Source organism: Notothenia rossii (genome assembly GCF_949606895.1).
Source record: "Notothenia rossii genome assembly, chromosome: 3".
NCBI lineage: Eukaryota > Metazoa > Chordata > Actinopteri > Perciformes > Nototheniidae > Notothenia > Notothenia rossii.
This window is the reverse complement of record NC_136901.1, coordinates 80,354,695-80,373,854: the sequence shown is the minus strand read 5'-3', so window position 1 is coordinate 80,373,854 and position 19,160 is coordinate 80,354,695. Positions and strand designations below refer to the sequence as shown.

General features: G+C 40.6%; 1 protein-coding gene across 2 annotated transcripts in view; it reads left to right on the top strand.

Moving 5' to 3' along the window:
• Positions 1–19,160, top strand: part of drp2 (dystrophin related protein 2) — a 61,947-nt gene that overhangs the window by 3,487 nt on the left and 39,300 nt on the right. For both annotated transcript variants that reach the window (XM_079669600.1, XM_079669601.1), the window contains exons 2-3: positions 210–384; positions 12,533–12,689. In XM_079669600.1, the coding sequence (XP_079525726.1) occupies positions 329–384; positions 12,533–12,689 (213 nt within the window). In that variant the 5' untranslated portion in view covers positions 210–328. The remainder of the gene's footprint in view (positions 1–209; positions 385–12,532; positions 12,690–19,160) is intronic.

The window sequence follows — 19,160 nt, the reverse complement described above, 5'->3', positions numbered from 1 at the left end:
TGACCATTGCAAAATAAATAATAGACGGTCTGCGTTTTATTCCCTTCTCATCCATTGTGTGTTGAGGATTCATCAAAGCCAGAAATGTTCTCATTCTATCCTCATCGGCTTTATATATCAGATCAAAATATTAATTATTAATCAAAAGAGAAGAAAATCATTTGCCTGTAATACTCACCTGACTGTCTCCTGCTCTTTCTTCTTTTCAGCTGCGGGGCGGCCCTCGTGGCCAGGATGCCACTGTGTGCCATGCCAGTCCACAGCGGACGGTGAGGGGCCGGAGGAGGGGACGGAGTGCAGGAGATTGAAGGGAGGCGGCCCGCACCAAATGGGAGAGATGAACCTCTGCTGGAATGAGATCAAACGCAAGTCCCACAACATCCGGTAAGAGGACTTAGTGGTGCTCACTGCAACAGGCTGGATAATGGGATGTTTCCATAGCCAAGATGCTGAAAAACCTCTGAGAGACAAAGGGGCTGCATTTGGAAACATCAGTGGATATAGTCAGTTTCTGTGAGAACAACAGCTGCCAACCGCTGACTGTATTTCTCCCTTGTTGGCTGTCTCAAAAGATTTCTTATACGACTCAATCAGGATGCAGATCATTTCCCCAACATCTGATCAGTTCAGCTTTATTTGTTAGCCAGAAGCTGTCCGTCGCTTTCTTTTTCCAAATACAATCTGGTTTGCTGAGATTCACTGAGCTGAATAACTCCAAGCATTTTGGTGAAACAAAAAATCAAAAGACAAAACAACTTCCCGTTGCCAAATTTGGAAACAAGTCGTTCTTTATAACTCAGTGGCTGTGAATTAGCCACACACCCAGTTTGTGTACAGATGAGTGATGATGACCTTTGGCTGAGCACAGTTTTTATTTTATATTTCCCAGAGAATTACTTTTTTCTGCTTGAATATGAAGTGAGGTTGTGGCTGTTTTCCTTTTGGCATTGCATTTGTTGGAAGCATGGATTGGAAGACATTATTGATACTGTATATGTGAGCGTTCAAAAGAAACGAAGCCTGCATCTTTATTCTCTTTGTTTTGTTTGTTTTCGATTGCCCTCCAACAAATCTTCTTGTGTCCATTTACAGTCAGTTTTCAGGCAATTCAAAATGTATCGTCTAAGAATTTACTGTCAAACAAGTGTGCATATTTCAGTACCCCTTCCAGTCAGCTCAATAATTATAATATGGGTTAATGCTGCCATCACACAAGGTACACTCGAGAGGTTTGCCACTGCAAAATAATTAGAGGGCGGTTATGTTGTTCTTAATCGCAAACTGTCCAGGCTTGCTGCATCATTTCTGTTTCTTCCATGCTCTTTAGACAATCGCCCTCTTAATTGCTTACTTGACCCTGATGTATCTCTGATGAGGGAGGGGGAGGTTAAGGAAGGATAGTCGTGAAATTGGTTAAGACAGTTCCCCCTGCAGTCACGGGTAATGAGATCACTATAGATGGCCTGCAGTGGCTGTTTATACTAGAGCTGCACTCTGACTTCATCAGGCTGAGAGAGAATGGGAGGAATAAAAGGAAGGAGTCGATGGCGAGAGAGCGAGAGCAGACAGCTGGTATTAAATCATCACATTGGAGAGATGGGATGCGGGGATATGGGAGGAGCAGAGAACAAGAAGAATATAAGAAGGAATGAATGAGAAAGAGCTTCACCGAAAAGCTGTCTAACCTTGAGGGGGAGAGCTGTCCAGAGGAAACGTCTGACTTTATTTAATGCCAGCGGCTGGACAAGTGCAGACGACTGGCTTTATAACAGCCTGTCTGGCATTGATTGACAGGTGGCTGAGGCTCTGCTCACAAGTCCCGACTACTTTCTTCTATCCTTTAAACTGTCCTACATTATACCCTACAGTATTCTGTATCTGGATTTATCTGCAACCTCCTTTGTGGTGTGTTCATTTTTTTCCAATCTGCAGCCATGCTTGCATTTCAGTGAGGCTGCACTCAGGCACAAAGCTGCTTTGAGCTCAATGGGGACATGCTCACAATGCTAATACGCTAACACGCTGATGCTATGCAGGTTCACAATTTTCCATATCTTAATAAAGTGTTGTGCCCTGCTAATGGTTGCAATTCAATTCTAAAGACAAAGCGCAGCCAAGGGTGGTTGGGATGTCATTAGCTTTGCCGATTATTGACCAAAGTGAGGACAATTCACTGTGACGGTAACATCGATGGAGGATTCATGAATGTTTGCACCACATAATGTGTCAATTAGATCAACATTTGATTGATTGGATAAGTGAAAACCTTTGGTTTGTAGGGACAACGTCAATGCATCTCTAAAGGCAGCAGGATTAATCCACTGGCGACCATACATATCTGTGCAAAACAGAGGCAATCCATCCAATAGTTGTTGAAATATTTCAGCCTCGACCAAATTTGTGAACTGGCCGACTGTACCATGCCTAAAGTTGCGCCTCCAGCATGGCTCAAGATGAATCACATCTCCAAATTGTGGCGCTGATGTGAAAGCACCCAATTTTGAAAACACCCTGAAAGTGTTACAAATTAAGATAAGGAGTAAACAGCGCACAACATGCATTATCTAAATGTGTACAGGCAGTGGCAGAGAGAATTTATCAGCGTGACACAGTGTCGCTCAGCTAATTGGACTCCGCGCTGATAACAGAAGGTTACAGGACTTGATCACTTTTTTGGCATCTTTTATGGAAAGTAGGCAAATCCATTACACTTTTAACTTTTGCCCACACTCAGCAGCTGCTTAGCATGTGTTATCGAATTCAGAACTGTGCTTTAATGCCATTGGCAAGAAATATAGACATGCTGTTCGTATTGCTTTGGACTATATAGTGTAGTTTCAATTTGTATGCAGGATTGAGATAATGGCACCAAACGAGTGGACCGCAACACTCTTTTGCACTCTGTCTATCATAATCACAGCTGAATGATTTTGAAAATATATAAAAGAGACATTTGTATCTGCAGGCATATTGCTGAGGCCATGCAGCCATCTGTAACTATTGTGTAAGAAAATAATGTACAGTGTGAGAGCGTGGGAGGTTTAAGTGATTTTATGTTAATGACTTGGTAGAGAAAACTTCTTATGTTTGTGGTTTCCTAATTCACTAAATGGACAATCAGGGAATTATTTAGCTTTCCTTCTTTATCACTTTGAGTTTGAGTACATTTAGCTTTAGTTTACATTTGCAAAAGAAGAAAATGAAGCTTATGAAATCTTCTTCCATCAGTCAAGCTCAGCTAACTTGCTGCTAGCTGTAGCTTTGTATTTAAAACACACAGTGGTATTGATAACGGTTTGGAAACTGGAAGAATATATATTTGCCATTGGTGATAGGTACTAACCAAGATGTTTTGTTTTGTTTCTGTCAAGTTTAAATGAAGTCCACGACAGTTCAAACACACTCCCAAATGCCCCCGCTGTGGAATGAAGGATATCTGATTCAGACACACACACTTCCATCATTATAATTTCACCCGTTGTTGGTGTTACAGCTGGAACGTTTTAACGTATGAGCCAACCCTAAAATCTATTTTCTCATCTCAAAAAGATACGAGTAAGCATATTTCCCGAAAATGTTAATCTATTTCTTTACCATCAGCTCAATGAGATCCTCCCCAGTTTGTTTTAGTAGCTCATATCCTGCTCAGAGTGTTATAGAGTTAATGGTCTGATCAGGCCGTATTTCCTCTGAAACCAGTGGACATTTGCATACTACGACAGTCAAACAGACACGACAGCTTGTTGCTGAATCATCACCAATCTCTGTAGTAGTGGCACAGAGTGAGTACTCAATTAGAAGCATGACTCCTTCAATTATATTTCTCATGTAACTTATATTACAGTGTCTAACACAGGAGTAACAATCAGGCATTGTGGAGATTGGGGTTGTTCCACATGGGGAGGTGCCCACAGTTTTGCACTGCAGGGAATGCCCACTGAGGATGGTGTGGGTGTTTCAGTGGCATGTGGAATTTATTTGCCGCATGGCTGGGATAACTGCACAGTGCCAACCACCCACTGTCAGCGTCTGTCCGAGGTCAAAGGAAAACCTCTGAGTCGGTTTTCTTCTCTGTCTGTTTTTGTCATTACAACAATGTTTTCCATCTCTATTCACAAATAGAGATTTAAACAATCCTCATTCAAGGTCTCTTTTATTCTCATCTTTTATTCTTTATCTTCCATCTTTTCTCTTTTTGTCTGCTGTTTCTTATCCGACCTCCACTTCCTATTCTTCTTCTTCCCTTGCCAGCACCCCTCACAGGAAGCCCAGTCTTTGTGTAATACCCCTCGGTGGTTCTCTGCTCCACTTTGCCTTCAGTGCTTTCAGGCTAAGTTACAGTACAATGCCTGTAGGACTTATTGAGCTCCAATTACATTCAAATGATAATTATATTGTTCACAGTCGGGGGTAAAATCCTAGTGAAGCTAGGAGGGTAAGTGATGAGAGGGCAGGTGTATGTAGGTGTGACACACACACACACACACACACACACACACGTGTTCACACATAATCGTGTGTGTGTTTGGCCCATCGTTCATTCAGTGGCTTGATGGATTTTGCTTTCACTGCTGCCTGATGATAATTTGGGGATTAAGTTGTTTATTTCAGGAAAAGAAAAAGGCAGCATTTTCCCAGGACACCATATACATATTTGCTCAGTATTCTCACAGCATTACTGAATACTGTAAAGCTGATGGAAATATCTTTTTATTTAAGGATACCCATTAGAAACACATGGGAGTGCCTGGAGTCTCTCTGGGGTCTTGAGCATAGAAATGCAACAGAGACATAATACAGAAAACTTAAATAAATACACAAATGAGTAGAACAAACTTGGCAGTACAATAACACATAAAGACTGCTGTTGTTTCCTAAATGAGACCCACATTTCAAGCTTTTGATTTTCTCATCTTAAATGCCATTTGTTAATGACATTTTTGACGTCTTACTCAATTATTTCAGCCTTGTAATAATTACTTCAAGCCTTTAACTAATTTGCTTTTCATCCAGAGACATCATTTGTATCACACTGAGTAAAAGAAAAAGGAAATAAGATATTGATAGAGAAGACCTGTGTGAAAGACTTCAACACACTTTATTACGCTTTATTTGATCAGACAAACCAATTGAGAATTAGGAGCCACATGAATAATTGAATCAATTGCCACTTTGTTTGTTTTTGCGCTTCAATTGCAACAAATGCGAAGCTGTGAGGGGATCTGTGTCGGCATACTGATCATCTGGTGCACGACAAATCAGAGGTGGTCTTGGATAAGAGACCATGTTGGATTGTTTTGGACTGCTACAGTGTCTCTTTGAGTATCAGGAGAAGTAGTCAGGTTCTGTGCAAACATTGTAACCAGGCGTGCATTAATGGATCAAATCGAATCCCCAAAGGAGTGAGAACATGGTGCTCTATTCAAAGAACAACAAGGACTCAAACACTGGAGACATGCTTTATTTATTAGCTAATTAGCTTCTATATATTTAAGATGATATAATATATTATATCTAGAGAAACAGGTCAGCACATTGTAGGCTACAGATTTTCCTTTTCAAAAGATTTCTGTTTCAAGAGCGTACTCACCGACTGGAAATGTTGGAGTCATGACATGACCTGTTACTTTATGGTAAAGCCGTTTTGAAATTCTTGTTAAAGTTGTTTGGCTTTGCTAATAAAAAGGCAGTATTTTGTTTGTGTCAGCTTCTTGTTGAGGAGCTCTACCAGGCAAAAAAAGCCTTTCTGGCTAACTCTGGCATATTTCAGAAATGTTATGAATATCCGCTGCTCCTCTCAAATAAAGTAATTCACTAAACCTAATGCTGCATGCTGTCCCAGGTTATAGTAGACTTTAATATTGAGTGGGAATGACTGGCTACAATGGAAAGGGGCCACAAATGAAATATTTCAAGAGGAAGTTGAGTTTGGATCAAACATGTTTTTATTTAAGGTTTTTGTCATATACAAACAAAATATTCAATCAATTAAATTCAGAAATACATTTTTTCACCAAGAAGTTTGTTTTAAAATCTCATAAAGGTTAGGGGATCTTTGTCATGGTTACAGTGGCCTAAGGTAAGGGAACTGTCATTGTTAAAACAAATCAACATAATACAAGCAGCTGTCTTCATTTGAAAGTCTGAAGTTTTGTTTCCCTACTGTAGACTTCATGTTTTTATAATAGCATCACGGTATACTTCCTCCTTTGCTCCAGATAGTCAAGAGTTGTATCATACTAAGGCCGTTAAAGGGCTAAGGTAAACACATATCCTTTTTTGACACTTGTTGTTGGAAACTACTGTGATATTTAAGATATTTATTTCCAGCTATATGCAATCACTCTCCCTGTTTCAGTTAATCTTATGTTATATCTTTATTTTAAATCTGAGTAAAGGGGGCTAAATAATCCCACATACATTTCCCAACATACATTGTGATAAACACCCAGATCTAAATCTCCATGAACACAAACACAATAACAAAGAATAACCATTCAGATTGAAAACCTCTGGGGGATTATAGTAAATTCTTGTAATCTGATTACATTGTCGAAATGATTATTTGATCCATTACAACTCAACCCTGTTTACATGCCAGTGTCTGATTCAGAGACACAATGAAAGATTGTCCTCAGCAAAACATGAACTGCACGAACCAGACGTACTCATAATGCCATGTCTGTGCTGCTGTACACACTGTAGGAGTCTCTGCATACTGTACAGAAGGAATTTGGTTTACATATCTTCATATAACATTATAAGAATGAGTGTAATGTTCCAGCGCTCCATCATTCACACAGGAAACATTTGACTGTTGGTTGATTACAGCAGTGACTCACTGTTATACAGAGGAGGATGAGCTTCTTCTTCTTATGGTTTCATTACTGTTTGTTAAAGCTACACTCATCACATTTATTTTAACGACAACTCTTTATCGCACTGCAAAGGAGATTTATTTCTGAAACTGAGGAGTAAAAACGAAAGAAAGCTGGGTTCATCAGTGTTATAGAAGTTTACCATTTGTCGTAAAGTTGCCTTAAAACCAGTGATTTTCATTTGTTTTGTATTCATCCTTTGACTCAGGGGTATCAACATTTTCTTGTGGGTTTTTATTTCTTATTTTGAATCTTTTTTCCCAAACTCTCTTTGTCGTTTTGAGCTACACGTGCATGCAACATGTTTATCTGTGGTACATTTGTTACAGATGTGACTCCCCGTGGGCGTCACCTGCTGTCAATCTTTGAGTGTCGAAAGTACTTCCAGCTGTTTTAGGTGTAAAGTAGCTGCTGAAAGAGACGCTTTTGGCGAGGCGTCGTTATAAAAGTCCCTGAATGCATCACACGCCACACACTCTATCCCTACAGTGAAAAGAAAGAAGGGAAGCAGAAAGAGAGAGAAACCCAGGGAAGACTGGCACACATTAACAAGCTGCTTGCACTTTACAGCTATCACAGCACAGGATTTAGTGATATCGAAGTTCAAATCTTTCAGTTACCGTCGGCACATGAAGCAGCCTTATAATTTGGGCTTTATTTATTTAGTGGACACACAATAGCATCTTCAGTCCAGGTGAGGGACATGGGATCAGATTCCTGGGGTCCTATGTTGACTTTCCATTACGGAGGCATACTTTTTGTTTGCTAAACTGTGAGCATCTTTGATAAGAGCCTATGATTTTAGCACTTGTGTCATACATAATAAACACCACAGACAATGTTACCTCGAGGACATGTTTTTGAGTTTGCTGTTTTCTCAAAGCAACAGGCGTGTGCCTTTTTTTAATCCAAACAGTTCACTTCTGTCTTCTACTTCTTCTTTTCTTATCATCTGTATTGCAGTATTATACAATATCTGATCTGCCAAGAAGGAAACATCGACATGGCTGTATCTCCTGTAGATGTAGACCAAGTGCAATAACTTAGTTTGCAGTTTAGTGATCGTTTGCATTCACACTTGCAGTTTGGTCTGAATTTGAGCTACACCATTTTTTGGCAGGGTAAATAAGAACTAAAACAGTGAATCAACGCCAAATTGGGTATGAGAAGACTTAGAAACTGTTTTTAAACCTCGTGGTTTTATATCCAAAAAGCACTGATAAAGTGTCTCACCACTGAGCGAGTTCAATTAGTTGAAGCTCCATCTAAAGATGCCCTCCGGCAGTCTATTGGTTGGCATTTAGGTTTTCATTTTTTTCTCTGATCTTGAAGGCTCTGCATACCACATTCAGAGCATGAATATAGCATTAATCAAAAATGTGAAAGGTCAATATGTAGTCAAGTAAAACTGTATCTCTGTAAGATCTGCCTCTTTGTGATGTAATACGGGCTTCTTCTCTGTGAGTTGTTTACGTAGCGGTAGAGTTGTTTTCTGTGAAGACAAATGTTTAAAAAAAACAAAAAGGCTATGCGTGTAACAAGTGAAAGTTGACAAGTGTTCCGGATATTTGTAGGAACGTCACCAAAAAGGAGAAATAACTTTATAAGATATCATACAGACAGTTGTACAAGTGTATGTTGAATATTTTATGTGCTTTACTGATGATTTCAACAAAACTGTTTTGTTAGCTGATCAAATGTTATGACTCATTACTCTAACAGCTGTGTAGCACCATTTAAAGAAACCTGGTTTTTATATGGTTTGATCTGCCTTTTGGAGTTTCTTTTTCAGAACTCTCTCCATCATGAGACCTGAACCTAAGCTTGCCAACATCGCTAAGAGTGACAACATGACCCAATAAATATGACACATCTTAATCTACTTTGATTTTACCCTTTAACAGTGTGGCATCCCTGGAGATAAATATACACACACCCTTGAATGTATCCACTTTTTACTAAAGGCAGTTCTGCTCTGTCACCATCAGCTTATTTAACATCGCTGCAAATGAGAGAGAAAAATACTGAGGGAGGAAGAGAGGGTGAAGAAAGGAATTAGGAACAGGGTTGAGCTCAAAGCTTCTTCGGGCCCTGAGGCAACACGCTAGCAAGCTCGTCTCTCCTAAAACATCTCCCATGCATAAATTGATCATCGAATGAGCAGTAAGCCTCTCTCTGACTGATTTGGGAGTTGGATTCTGTTTGACCAGGTTATTTACTTTGGATGTTAATTAGCATGCAACAGAGTCTCCAATCCCAACTGTGAGAACATTGAGTTACTCTGAGTAAAAGCAAGGTTTGCTAAACAACACCTTTTATTTACAAGGTGATTGTTATCCACAGCGACAGACAGTGTTGCTGATAGCAGCTCAGTGCCGTTCTCAAGGACGCACAGATGTTTAATGGATCTGTGGTTCATAACAAAAGGGTTGGGCTCTCTAATCTTGGGCTGCATATTTGATCGCTTCACGATCCTTTGCCTGAACCTAATCCAGGAAATGAAAAAAGTGTACCATCTTTCTTATGACAACACCTGTTATTTTCTCCGTTTAGAGTATTTCATCATGTGCTCCCTGGTGGCTGTCTGTCTTGAAACTGTTTGTCTCTGTGTGTCCACGACTCACTTCGCATTACACACCATTAGCCCCTTCACACAGAGTATTGCTGGCATCATCAAGCCTGTTGGCTGCAACCTTAGATAGACAAACATGCAAACACACTCACATACTGAACAGGCGCACACACATACAAACACACAGACTCATAAACACATCAACACAGCACAAAGCAATTTGGTCCTTTTGTTATTCTCGGACAGCTTTTTTACAAAGATACAATCTGAACCAACAAATGACCACCTTACATGTTTGTAAACTTGTAATGACACATTCCCTACATCCAACTATTGAATGAGCAATCTTTGTGAGCTCTATGACACAGAGCTTCATTGTTGTCGAGAAACTATTCAAATAACATCGATGAGGGACAATTTTACAAGAGGTGACATTATGCTGAATGTGGACAATGTAATATATTTCAAATTAATCCCACAAACCCCGCTAATGAAAGTATTCTCCAGCACAAATGGAAAATCTACAGCTCAAAATAGACCTAACAGACGCATTATATGGCACAATAAACTGAGTAACTATTAAAAGATAGGCCAAGTGGACAAAAGCACAGCTAAACATGAAAGTAAATGTGGCTAAATGTCCATTTAATTTATAAAAAGGCAATCGTTTGCTGATACACTTTCACAATAACAACTCAAGGAGGTTATAATATGGCAGTGTTGTGTTTATAGCTTGTTGCTCAGGCCTCAAGTGTCCAACAATAATCAATGATTGCTGGTCCAAGTCAAATTAGACTACTCTTCACAAAGATAGAAGAGCAAACACACATGACCTGTTTCTAATTGCACACACAAACACACACTCGAAACCCTTGGCATCTCCTCCACTAACCCAGCACTTGGCCCGTAAACAGCACTTTAAATGATATCATGATGTTTCCACTGGAGATGAAACAGCTTCAGTCACCTTCCTGTCCTGGCTAACCTTTAGCCTGATCTCAGAGCAGCTTAGCAGGGCGAGAGTTGTTCTTGGCAGCAGCTGACCATGTGACGACGTTTCCATTACAGCGCAGGCAGCGTGGTATCTGTCTCACCCTCTGTGTTTGTAATAGAAGCAGCATTGATTGGCGAGTGAACTGTGAGCTTTGTGTGTGTATGTTTCTGTGTAAGTGTGTGAGTGGCAGGTCTGCCCTGTGATTTGAAGCGTTTTGAAACCTCTCTGCTAAAGTGCCAGGGTCATCCTTTGATGGATGGCCTTCTGGTGGCGAGAGCGCGATTTGTTCACTCTGTGTGTGTGTCAGAGCTGAATGAAAAATTGTTTCAGCATCAACAAAACATCAGATTCTTTGTTGCTGTCAAATGTATTCATACAACACTATTTTTGCATTTTTACCCATCGTCTAATTTATTATTTGAAAGTGCGCTAGACTCGATTTTCTAATATGATGATCACATTATATCATCGTGTGAAAAATCTTACCATTCCAGTTTTTTCCTAATGCTGCGGCTGTAGTGTGTGTTTGTGTGTGTGCGTTTTATGTGTGTATGCACTGATGGCCTGAGAGCCTGTTCTGAAGGAGCAACAGAAAACTGTTCCTCTCTAAATTCAATTACCACAGCAAGCCGAGATGCAGGGGGCAACAAGAGGCTAGGGGACGGCACGGTCTGCTTCACGCACGTTTTCTGACACAGGGTTGGACAAAGAGGCCTATCAATTTTGAAATGTGCTCACAAGCTTGATTTCACCTTTCCACGCAAGCCGCCGTCCGTAAAATGATACCCAATCCTTCATGTGTCAGAACTCCTCTGTGCCAAGATTCAATTTGCAGGAGATTGCCTGAGATTTCTTTCTAAGTTGCTAACATGAAATCTATGATGGTGGCAGGTTATTGGTGCAGGATGTGAGCATGTTCTTTACCTTGTGATTTCTAGAGATGCGATTATTGTGTTTGACTACATTTAGACTTAGAAATGTCCTCTGACTCATGCTTTTATCAGAGTATCAGTCCAATTACATTTTTGCAATGTCCCCCATCATTTATAGCTGTGAGCAGTGCCACTTAGACTGTCTTCCTCTATTTTCCGGACTTTCACTCAGACTCATCATTTCTGACGTGACAGTGCTGGAAAAATTGTGATGTGCAGGAATAATGATATTTGAGTGCCGGCTTCTGGTGTGTAATTGAAACACTGGGGCACATTCACATCACACCCTCCACCCTTCTAGTGCCAGCTGTGCAGGAGCATGGTTCCCTTTTTTCTGTCTCTCATGCTGCTGGCAGGTGGCGAGCAGACAAATGATCTCTGTTGTTTGTTACTGGTTTACTCCAACAAACCTGCAGAAAAACAAACCTGTGAATCTCTGTGTCTCTCACTGTCTGCTATGTGCCACTACATAAAAACAACAGTATGCTTGCTTTGCTGTGACTGAAAGCGTTGTGAATAATATATACAGTCTATGGTTGTCATATAACATTGTTTGAAATAGATGTAAAGTGTCTTGTATATTGGATTGCATTTCCAGGATAAATAAAATGCTTATTTGCATTTCAAATCATAAACTTTGTCCTTACCCGTCTGCCGCTTTCCTTCTTGTTTCTGATCAGTACTACAGTACACATACATACGCAGCTCTAAGAGATGGAAACATGGAATGATGGCCTTAACTACCTTCATCATCAGATCCATACAATGTGTTTTCAAGCCAGTGAAGTGCTGCATTTTCCAGCCCATGTGTCATAAGGATTGCCTTCGTTGAGCCCATGCTAAGGAGGCAATTAAGGCCTTGTTCAAACTGTATAACACATATATAATTATAAAACAATAAAGTAAAAATAAATGCCTATTATGTTCCACTTTCCTCTGTTAAATGATCACTGACAATGTATGCATCATAAGTTTTGGTTGGTAACAAAGCTAACTTCTATGTCGACATTCTGGAGAGTGGGAGGTTGGGTCCCAATATAGTCTGCAGTATCTGGTGTGGAGAATATTTGCTGAACTAATTGTTTATTGTGTGTGTGTGTGTGTGTGTGTGTGTGTGTGTGTGTGTGTGTGTGTGTGTGTGTGTGTGTGTTGTCAGGGTGCGTCTAGAGGCCTTCTCAGACAACAGTGGGAAGCTGCAGCTCTCTCTGCAGGAGATCATAGAATGGCTGACAGCCAAGGACGAGGAGCTGTCGGCGCAGCTGCCCATAGGAGGCGACGTGGGGGCCGTCCAGCACCAGAGAGAGTTCAACCAGGTAATAACGCGCTGCATGATACCTTTCTAGTCCAAAAAATACACATCCAGGATAAATACTGATGGGAAGAGTCTTTATTTGACCTGAACAAAAGTACACATGTTCTCAGATAAATTGAGACTGTAGCTGAGATGCATACAGAATAAAAACAGACAGTGTTGTCGTGTGGCGACTAAGGCAAGACTTCTGCCACAGTACTGGGTGCCCTCTAAAGTCCTATATACTATATGTGTGAACAATATTTTGAGGGCGTGCCAAGGGTCATGTGATGTGATCCGTGGAACAAGATGTCCCTGTCGTTGAGCTTTGAGAAGCCAGAAAAATGAAGGCAAATGATTTTGGATGCAGTTTTTGAAGTGGGTGAATTTGTTGTTGCTGGAGTCTATTGGCACTGTAAAGATGAGTAGCAGTGAGGTATGGTGGGATCAATGCTTTATCAAAGGTATTTGCAGACAACTTTGCCGGCCTCTTTTCTATGTAATACATATATTTATCACAGCTCAGTCAATTTTCCAGACTCAAAAGACTACACCTTCAGGCCTTAGCTTGCACGGCAACTATGCTCCATTTACTGTAAAAAAAACAAGAAACCAAAGCAAATGCATACATTTATGAAGCTTTAACCAAACCATTTAGTGTTATGTGTTTATCCCTGAAATTTGACTTGAAACCATTTTTGATTCAGAATTGTTTTGATCTATTTTTCAACTAATGTCAGTTTCTATTGTGCATGACATTCAACTGACATTCAACGTTTGTGTGTTTTAATTTATTTACAAGTCGAGGTTGGCTCTGTCTAATGATTAGTTGTAGCAGTATAAAAAATAACGCATACAGAAACACAATTTGCACAAAAAACGTTAAAATAACCTTAATTTGACTCTTTGTTAAATTAACAAAAGTGTTTATCAACCCTGAGCCACATGCGGATTAGCTGTTCCACCTTTTGTCTCTATGCAATAGTGATCAGTCATTAGGATGTTTGTGCTGCACGAAGGATCCAAAAAAGCATTTGTTTGATATATGTAATTTCTCAATACCCAATGGTAAACTGATGGGGTTGGCAGCCTCTTTCACATTTTATACTTTAATATTAAAGTTCAAGGCTTAAGCAAACATCAGTAATACCTCCTCCTCCTGTCAGATAACTTCTCCATGGCTCAGTGATTTCAACTGGCTTGTAAAAGCCTCCAAGGGCTTGTGTGGATAGAAAAGCTCACAAGCCTGGAGATTGAGACCTCATTGATCACAGCACAAATGTGCTTGTTTATCTTTTCAATACCTTTTTTCTTTCTCATATTGAAGCCAACACTTTCCCTCAAACCCAGGGTCATTATTTGACTTATAAGTGCAACTGAAAAGTTTTCTAATCGTTTTCCCTTTGAGGAACACAGACCAGATATCAACACAGACCAGATATCAGAAACACTTTTTCTTACCCAGTAAGCCAGCGTTTTGGATTTTCTTAAAGGCTCTGCACCGCCCCACAAGTGTATTCCACTTTTTTTGGCTGATCAAAACTCCTTAAAGGTTAAGTTCGTTTGAGGCCATGATGGGCATCAAACTACAGGTGTAAATTGTCCCATTCGGTGAACAACATCTAACTCAAGCACAGCATAAATGGGTGTTTCCTTTGCTTGTGGTTTATAGACTGTATAACATAAATGGATGTAGTCACCTTGTCATAATCCTTTGGTTGGATGTTAGATGTTTTGCATTGTTTTCCTGTTGACATCTTGGTGGGGCTGTGGAAGAGTGAAGACCAGTGGTGCCAGGTAACAAAGCATAGAGAAACGCTAAGGTATCAAGCTAGCTTGATATTGATATTACATCAGCTGGGATAACAATTAAAATGCTAATTCTGGCTAGCGAAAAACAGGTTTAAAACAAAAGGTACTTGCCGCTCAAAATGAACAACCAATTATCTTTGTGCAACCAAACATGCTGAACATCGCAGTGCTAGTGACCCCATGCAAGTGATGCAGTGTTAGCAGCTTCTTAATCACAAAGAGCAATGCCTTTAAACATGCCATAAAGCTTTATCGTCCATTTCCCTCAACCATAGACTAAAGGAACACCATGTTGTTAATACTATAAGTACGAAATAGGAATACTCTCATAACTTCTATACGTACAATCAGACTTACTGTAAAACCGGTGAAGTGGACTGGCCATTTAACAAAATCCAAGTTGAAGGCACTTTCATGTCCTTAATTTAGAAAACTGACAAGCTTTTTTGAGAGTTTTCCCCAAATTATATTTTAGTGGCTTTTGTTTTACTAGGCAGAAATAAAGAACATGGCCTTCCTGTGTGTTAAAGACACCCACAGGTGGGACATAAACACAAATCCCACAATGTCTTGAAGGCAAGAACGTCTCTAGACTGACATCGTTTTTAATTGACATGTTATATAGCCCTGTGTGCTCTGTGTTGAAGAAGACTCATAAAGTCTGCAACAGACAGAGGTGCCCTGCAGGCCAGTGTGTGTATTTGTGTTGTATTTGCCTGTCTTAAAGATATACATTACATCATATGTTACTTGTTAGACGCTTTTATCCAAAGCGACTTACATACTCAATACTGTGGGCAATCCCCACAGGAGCAATTTGGGGTGAAGTGTCTTGCCCAGGGACACAACGACATGCTGACTGCAGTGGGGTTTGAACCTGTGACCCCCTGATCCGAACACCAGAGCACTAACCCACTGCGCCACACACCTCCCAACCCACATACAAATTGTTAGCCTGTTTACATTCTTATTGTTTTAAAAAAACAACATAAATCCACCAACATTTCAAAATCAATAAAACAGCGATTCAATGAATGCATTGAAATGTACTTGAAGGTGTGTTTGAATGTAGAACAGTTACAAATAATGCTCCTTGGATTCTCACTCCTGTGTGACAGGGAGTATTTGGGGAAATGCCATCGTGGATGCTCTAGATGTTTCATTTCCTGGTAAATCACCTTAGTTGTGGGAGATGTATCTCTGGAAGTGGAACTGATTCAGACATGAAGAAGCGCGCACAAACACACACACACACACACACACACACACACACACACACACACACACACACACACACACACACACACACACGCACACACACACACACACACACACACACACACACACACACACACACACACACACACAGTCACATTCACACACATTTGTAATTGGTTCTCTAAGCACAGCAGAGTTTCCTTTCCACCCAATTCTGTGTGCTGTCAGTTTCTGAATGGTAACTTGTGTTGACAGTTAGAGGTTTGTGGCTTCCATTTAATCCCACTTCAACTGCCACCATGACTGGTGCACTGTGGAATAAGCCTCCCAATTAAGAAGACAATACAAAAATAACAACAACACTTACAAACAGTCCTGCAGTTGCTTCCCCTCCCTCTCCAACTGAACTTGTATTGTCCCTCCTCAGGCCTGTTTGTCACTCTCTGTCTCCTCTTCATGCTTTGAAAACAGCAGTTCTCTCATCCCACAACATCGACGGGGCTACTTAGTGATGCACAGTCCTCAAATATTCAGTCATTTGGATGGACTGATAAAGATGCCTCCTCTCCTCTTCCTCTCATAAATGTTCAATCTTCAACACAGCTCGGCTTTATAATCTGGGATGCCTCGATCTTCCCGAGACTCCGGATGCTTTATAACTTTTCCGACAAAGCAGAGAGGGAAATTGCATCCCAGTTTTCTATAGAGAATTAAAGCGTTTTAAGAAATGTGAATTATTGATCTTGAGTGGATTTATTCTGATGTTTTTGTGTGTGGGAAGAGTTCTCTCTCTGTGTGTGTGTGTGTGTGTGTGTGTGTGTGTGTGTGTGTGTGTGTGTGTGTGTGTGTGTGTGTGTGTGTGTGTGTGTGTGTGTGTGTGTGTGTGTGTGTGTGTGTGTGTGTGTGTGTGTGTGTGTGTGTGTGTGTGTGTGTGTGTGTGTTAATTGGTTTGGCAGCAAGGATACTGTTTGTGTATATTTGGGGTGCATTTGGGTGAGAAGATATGTCCGTGTATGTGTTTTGTTGTAGGGATAAGTGAGTGATTTGGGCAATGGAGGCATTTTGTGTGTGTGCAGCAGAGGATGAATCCTCCTGCCTCATTCAACAGGAATAATGAAATAGAAATGCCTCGTCCTCTGAGAGGAAGTGTCCAGAGGGAGGAATAAAAGTAATGTCATCAACATGTTTAGATGAAATGAAGTCAATGAAGTCATTTCCTCCCCCTGACTTCCTCTACCCCATGCATAATGTATCTTAATCTGATCTGAAGGCTTCACTCTTAATGTTCCTTCAGCCATAGATGAAGCCTCTGAGTGTGAAATTTAGCTGGAATTAAAGTTTTAACATGACAGCTGGCTCAGGGAATCCGTGGCTCAGCTCCTCTTTGGGCGGCAAAGCAGCTAAAGAGGGTATGGAGAGAATAAAGAGAGCTAGAGAAGATGAAAAGAGGTGAAACGGAAAGGAAAGGCGAGGAAGGAAGCGAGGATGTGAGAAAGACGGAGGAATTTGTTTGTTATAAGAGAGAGTGTGAAAAAGGGACAGCAGCTTTTTCTCCATGACTGTTGCTGTGGGAATCTTATCTCATGCCACAGCTCCCAGCCGGTACACACTTCAGCATGTTTGCTCAGGGCCGGCTGGTGTTTGCTGGTGTTTGCTTGGTTTATCTGGCCTGCCGGGCTCAGGTCCTCTGGTTTTTCACTGTATTCACTGAAACACTGTCACTGCTGCAGCACAACGCAGCTAATTCCAGCTTGAAATGCAAATGTTCAGCTAGAATGGTTATCTCTTCATAGCAAAAAAAGGATGGCCTCAACTAAATAAATTACTTTGAAGAAAACTAGCATTAATTCACACACCTGCAGTGAGTTTTATACAAACAAATATTAAGTTAGATGAAAGGAGAAGGTGAATTTACTCAAGGCACTGGGGAGGCTCTGCTTATCTGCTCAGTGGGGGAGTGAAGGCATTTACAGTATGTGTGTGTGTGTGTGTGTGTGTGTGTGTGTGTGTGTGTGTGTGTGTGTGTGTGTGTATATGTGTGTCTTCTTGCTTAAGGGGTGCTTCTAAATGTGGACTATAGGGCTCTCCAGTTAATTGGCTCTCATGTCTGTGGCGGCCAGCGGACCAGTACTCCCAGTAGATTTGGTCTCCTATGGTGCCCCAGGCTCTCAGCGCAAACTGACAGCCTCTCATCTCAGGCGGTCCTACTACCAGTAGATCATTTCCTATAGGTAATCCATGTATTCAAACTAGCATATTTCCGTCTTGTGTGCTATTTGGTGTTTTCTCTTGTATGTGAGTGTGTTAGCTTAAAGGGAGCCTTTCTAATGAAATAAAGTAAAGACACATCCATAAATTAAAAGTTAAGTTCATAAATAATAAAAAAAACACTACTCAACTCATCACCCATGTTCTGTTCTGGTACGAGCAGTAGATCGTGGTGGCTTAAGTTGTCTGACTATTTTAATCCTCTCTGCTTGTGCTGCTGTTACACTGTGTTTTGGCATGTACAGTTGTTCTGTAACTTCTCACTTTTTTCAATCCAGTAAAGGATCCTCCAAAGTCTACATTTCTGAAATGAATATTTGAAGAAGGAATGACAATGATCTTGCAAATTCGACCAAGAATAAATCTTCTTTTCCAAAAATGCCTGTCAGTATTCAGTAGTCTACTGTGTGCCGGTCAGTTGCTTAATGGTGCATTCATGCAATCCTCGTTGACTCGTAAATGCTGGAAATATTATTGGTCACTGGTGATACATCATTTGAAGTAGACCAATGAAAACGCCACTGCTGAATGTGAATAATGGAGGTCAGACATAAACTCTACTGTGTGTTCCTGTTAGCTGCCTGGACATGTTGTGAATCACTGAAAATTACAGATAAATGGAGGCCGGGTCAGGTCTATTTACGCAGGTCATTGGCCATGGCTGTGTGTCTGGTAGACTATTTTACTCTCTATAATGGCATCATGCCAAGACCAAAACATTGGAGTCACATTTCTTCTCATGTCGGCAATAAAAAAAAATGTTGTGTCTAAAGATTGAGGCAGTGTGGGGAACTCAATGTTTCTACCATAAACATGCTACAGTATTCACATATAATGGGAATCTAAAGTTTGTGCCGGTGGTAGGACATTTTACTGTTGATAACCATGAAAATGTGTGATTTTACAAATAACATCTGTTGACAAGCAGTAAGCCCCCCAACCAACGATTGTTTTCACTGTCAATTAATCTGTGGATATTTATTTAGTGAGTCTTAGTTTTCAGAAATGACCAACCAACTGCCAAACCCCAAGGAAATTCTATTTAAAATGAGAAAACACAGAAAATCCTTGCCTTTGGTTCTGTATTAAGCATCGTAGGAGGAGTGGGTTAAACTTATTTACTGTATAATATAACACAATATTCTCCTTAATGTCTACTTGGCAGAATGTGTGTCACTCCAGGCGGTGGTGACAA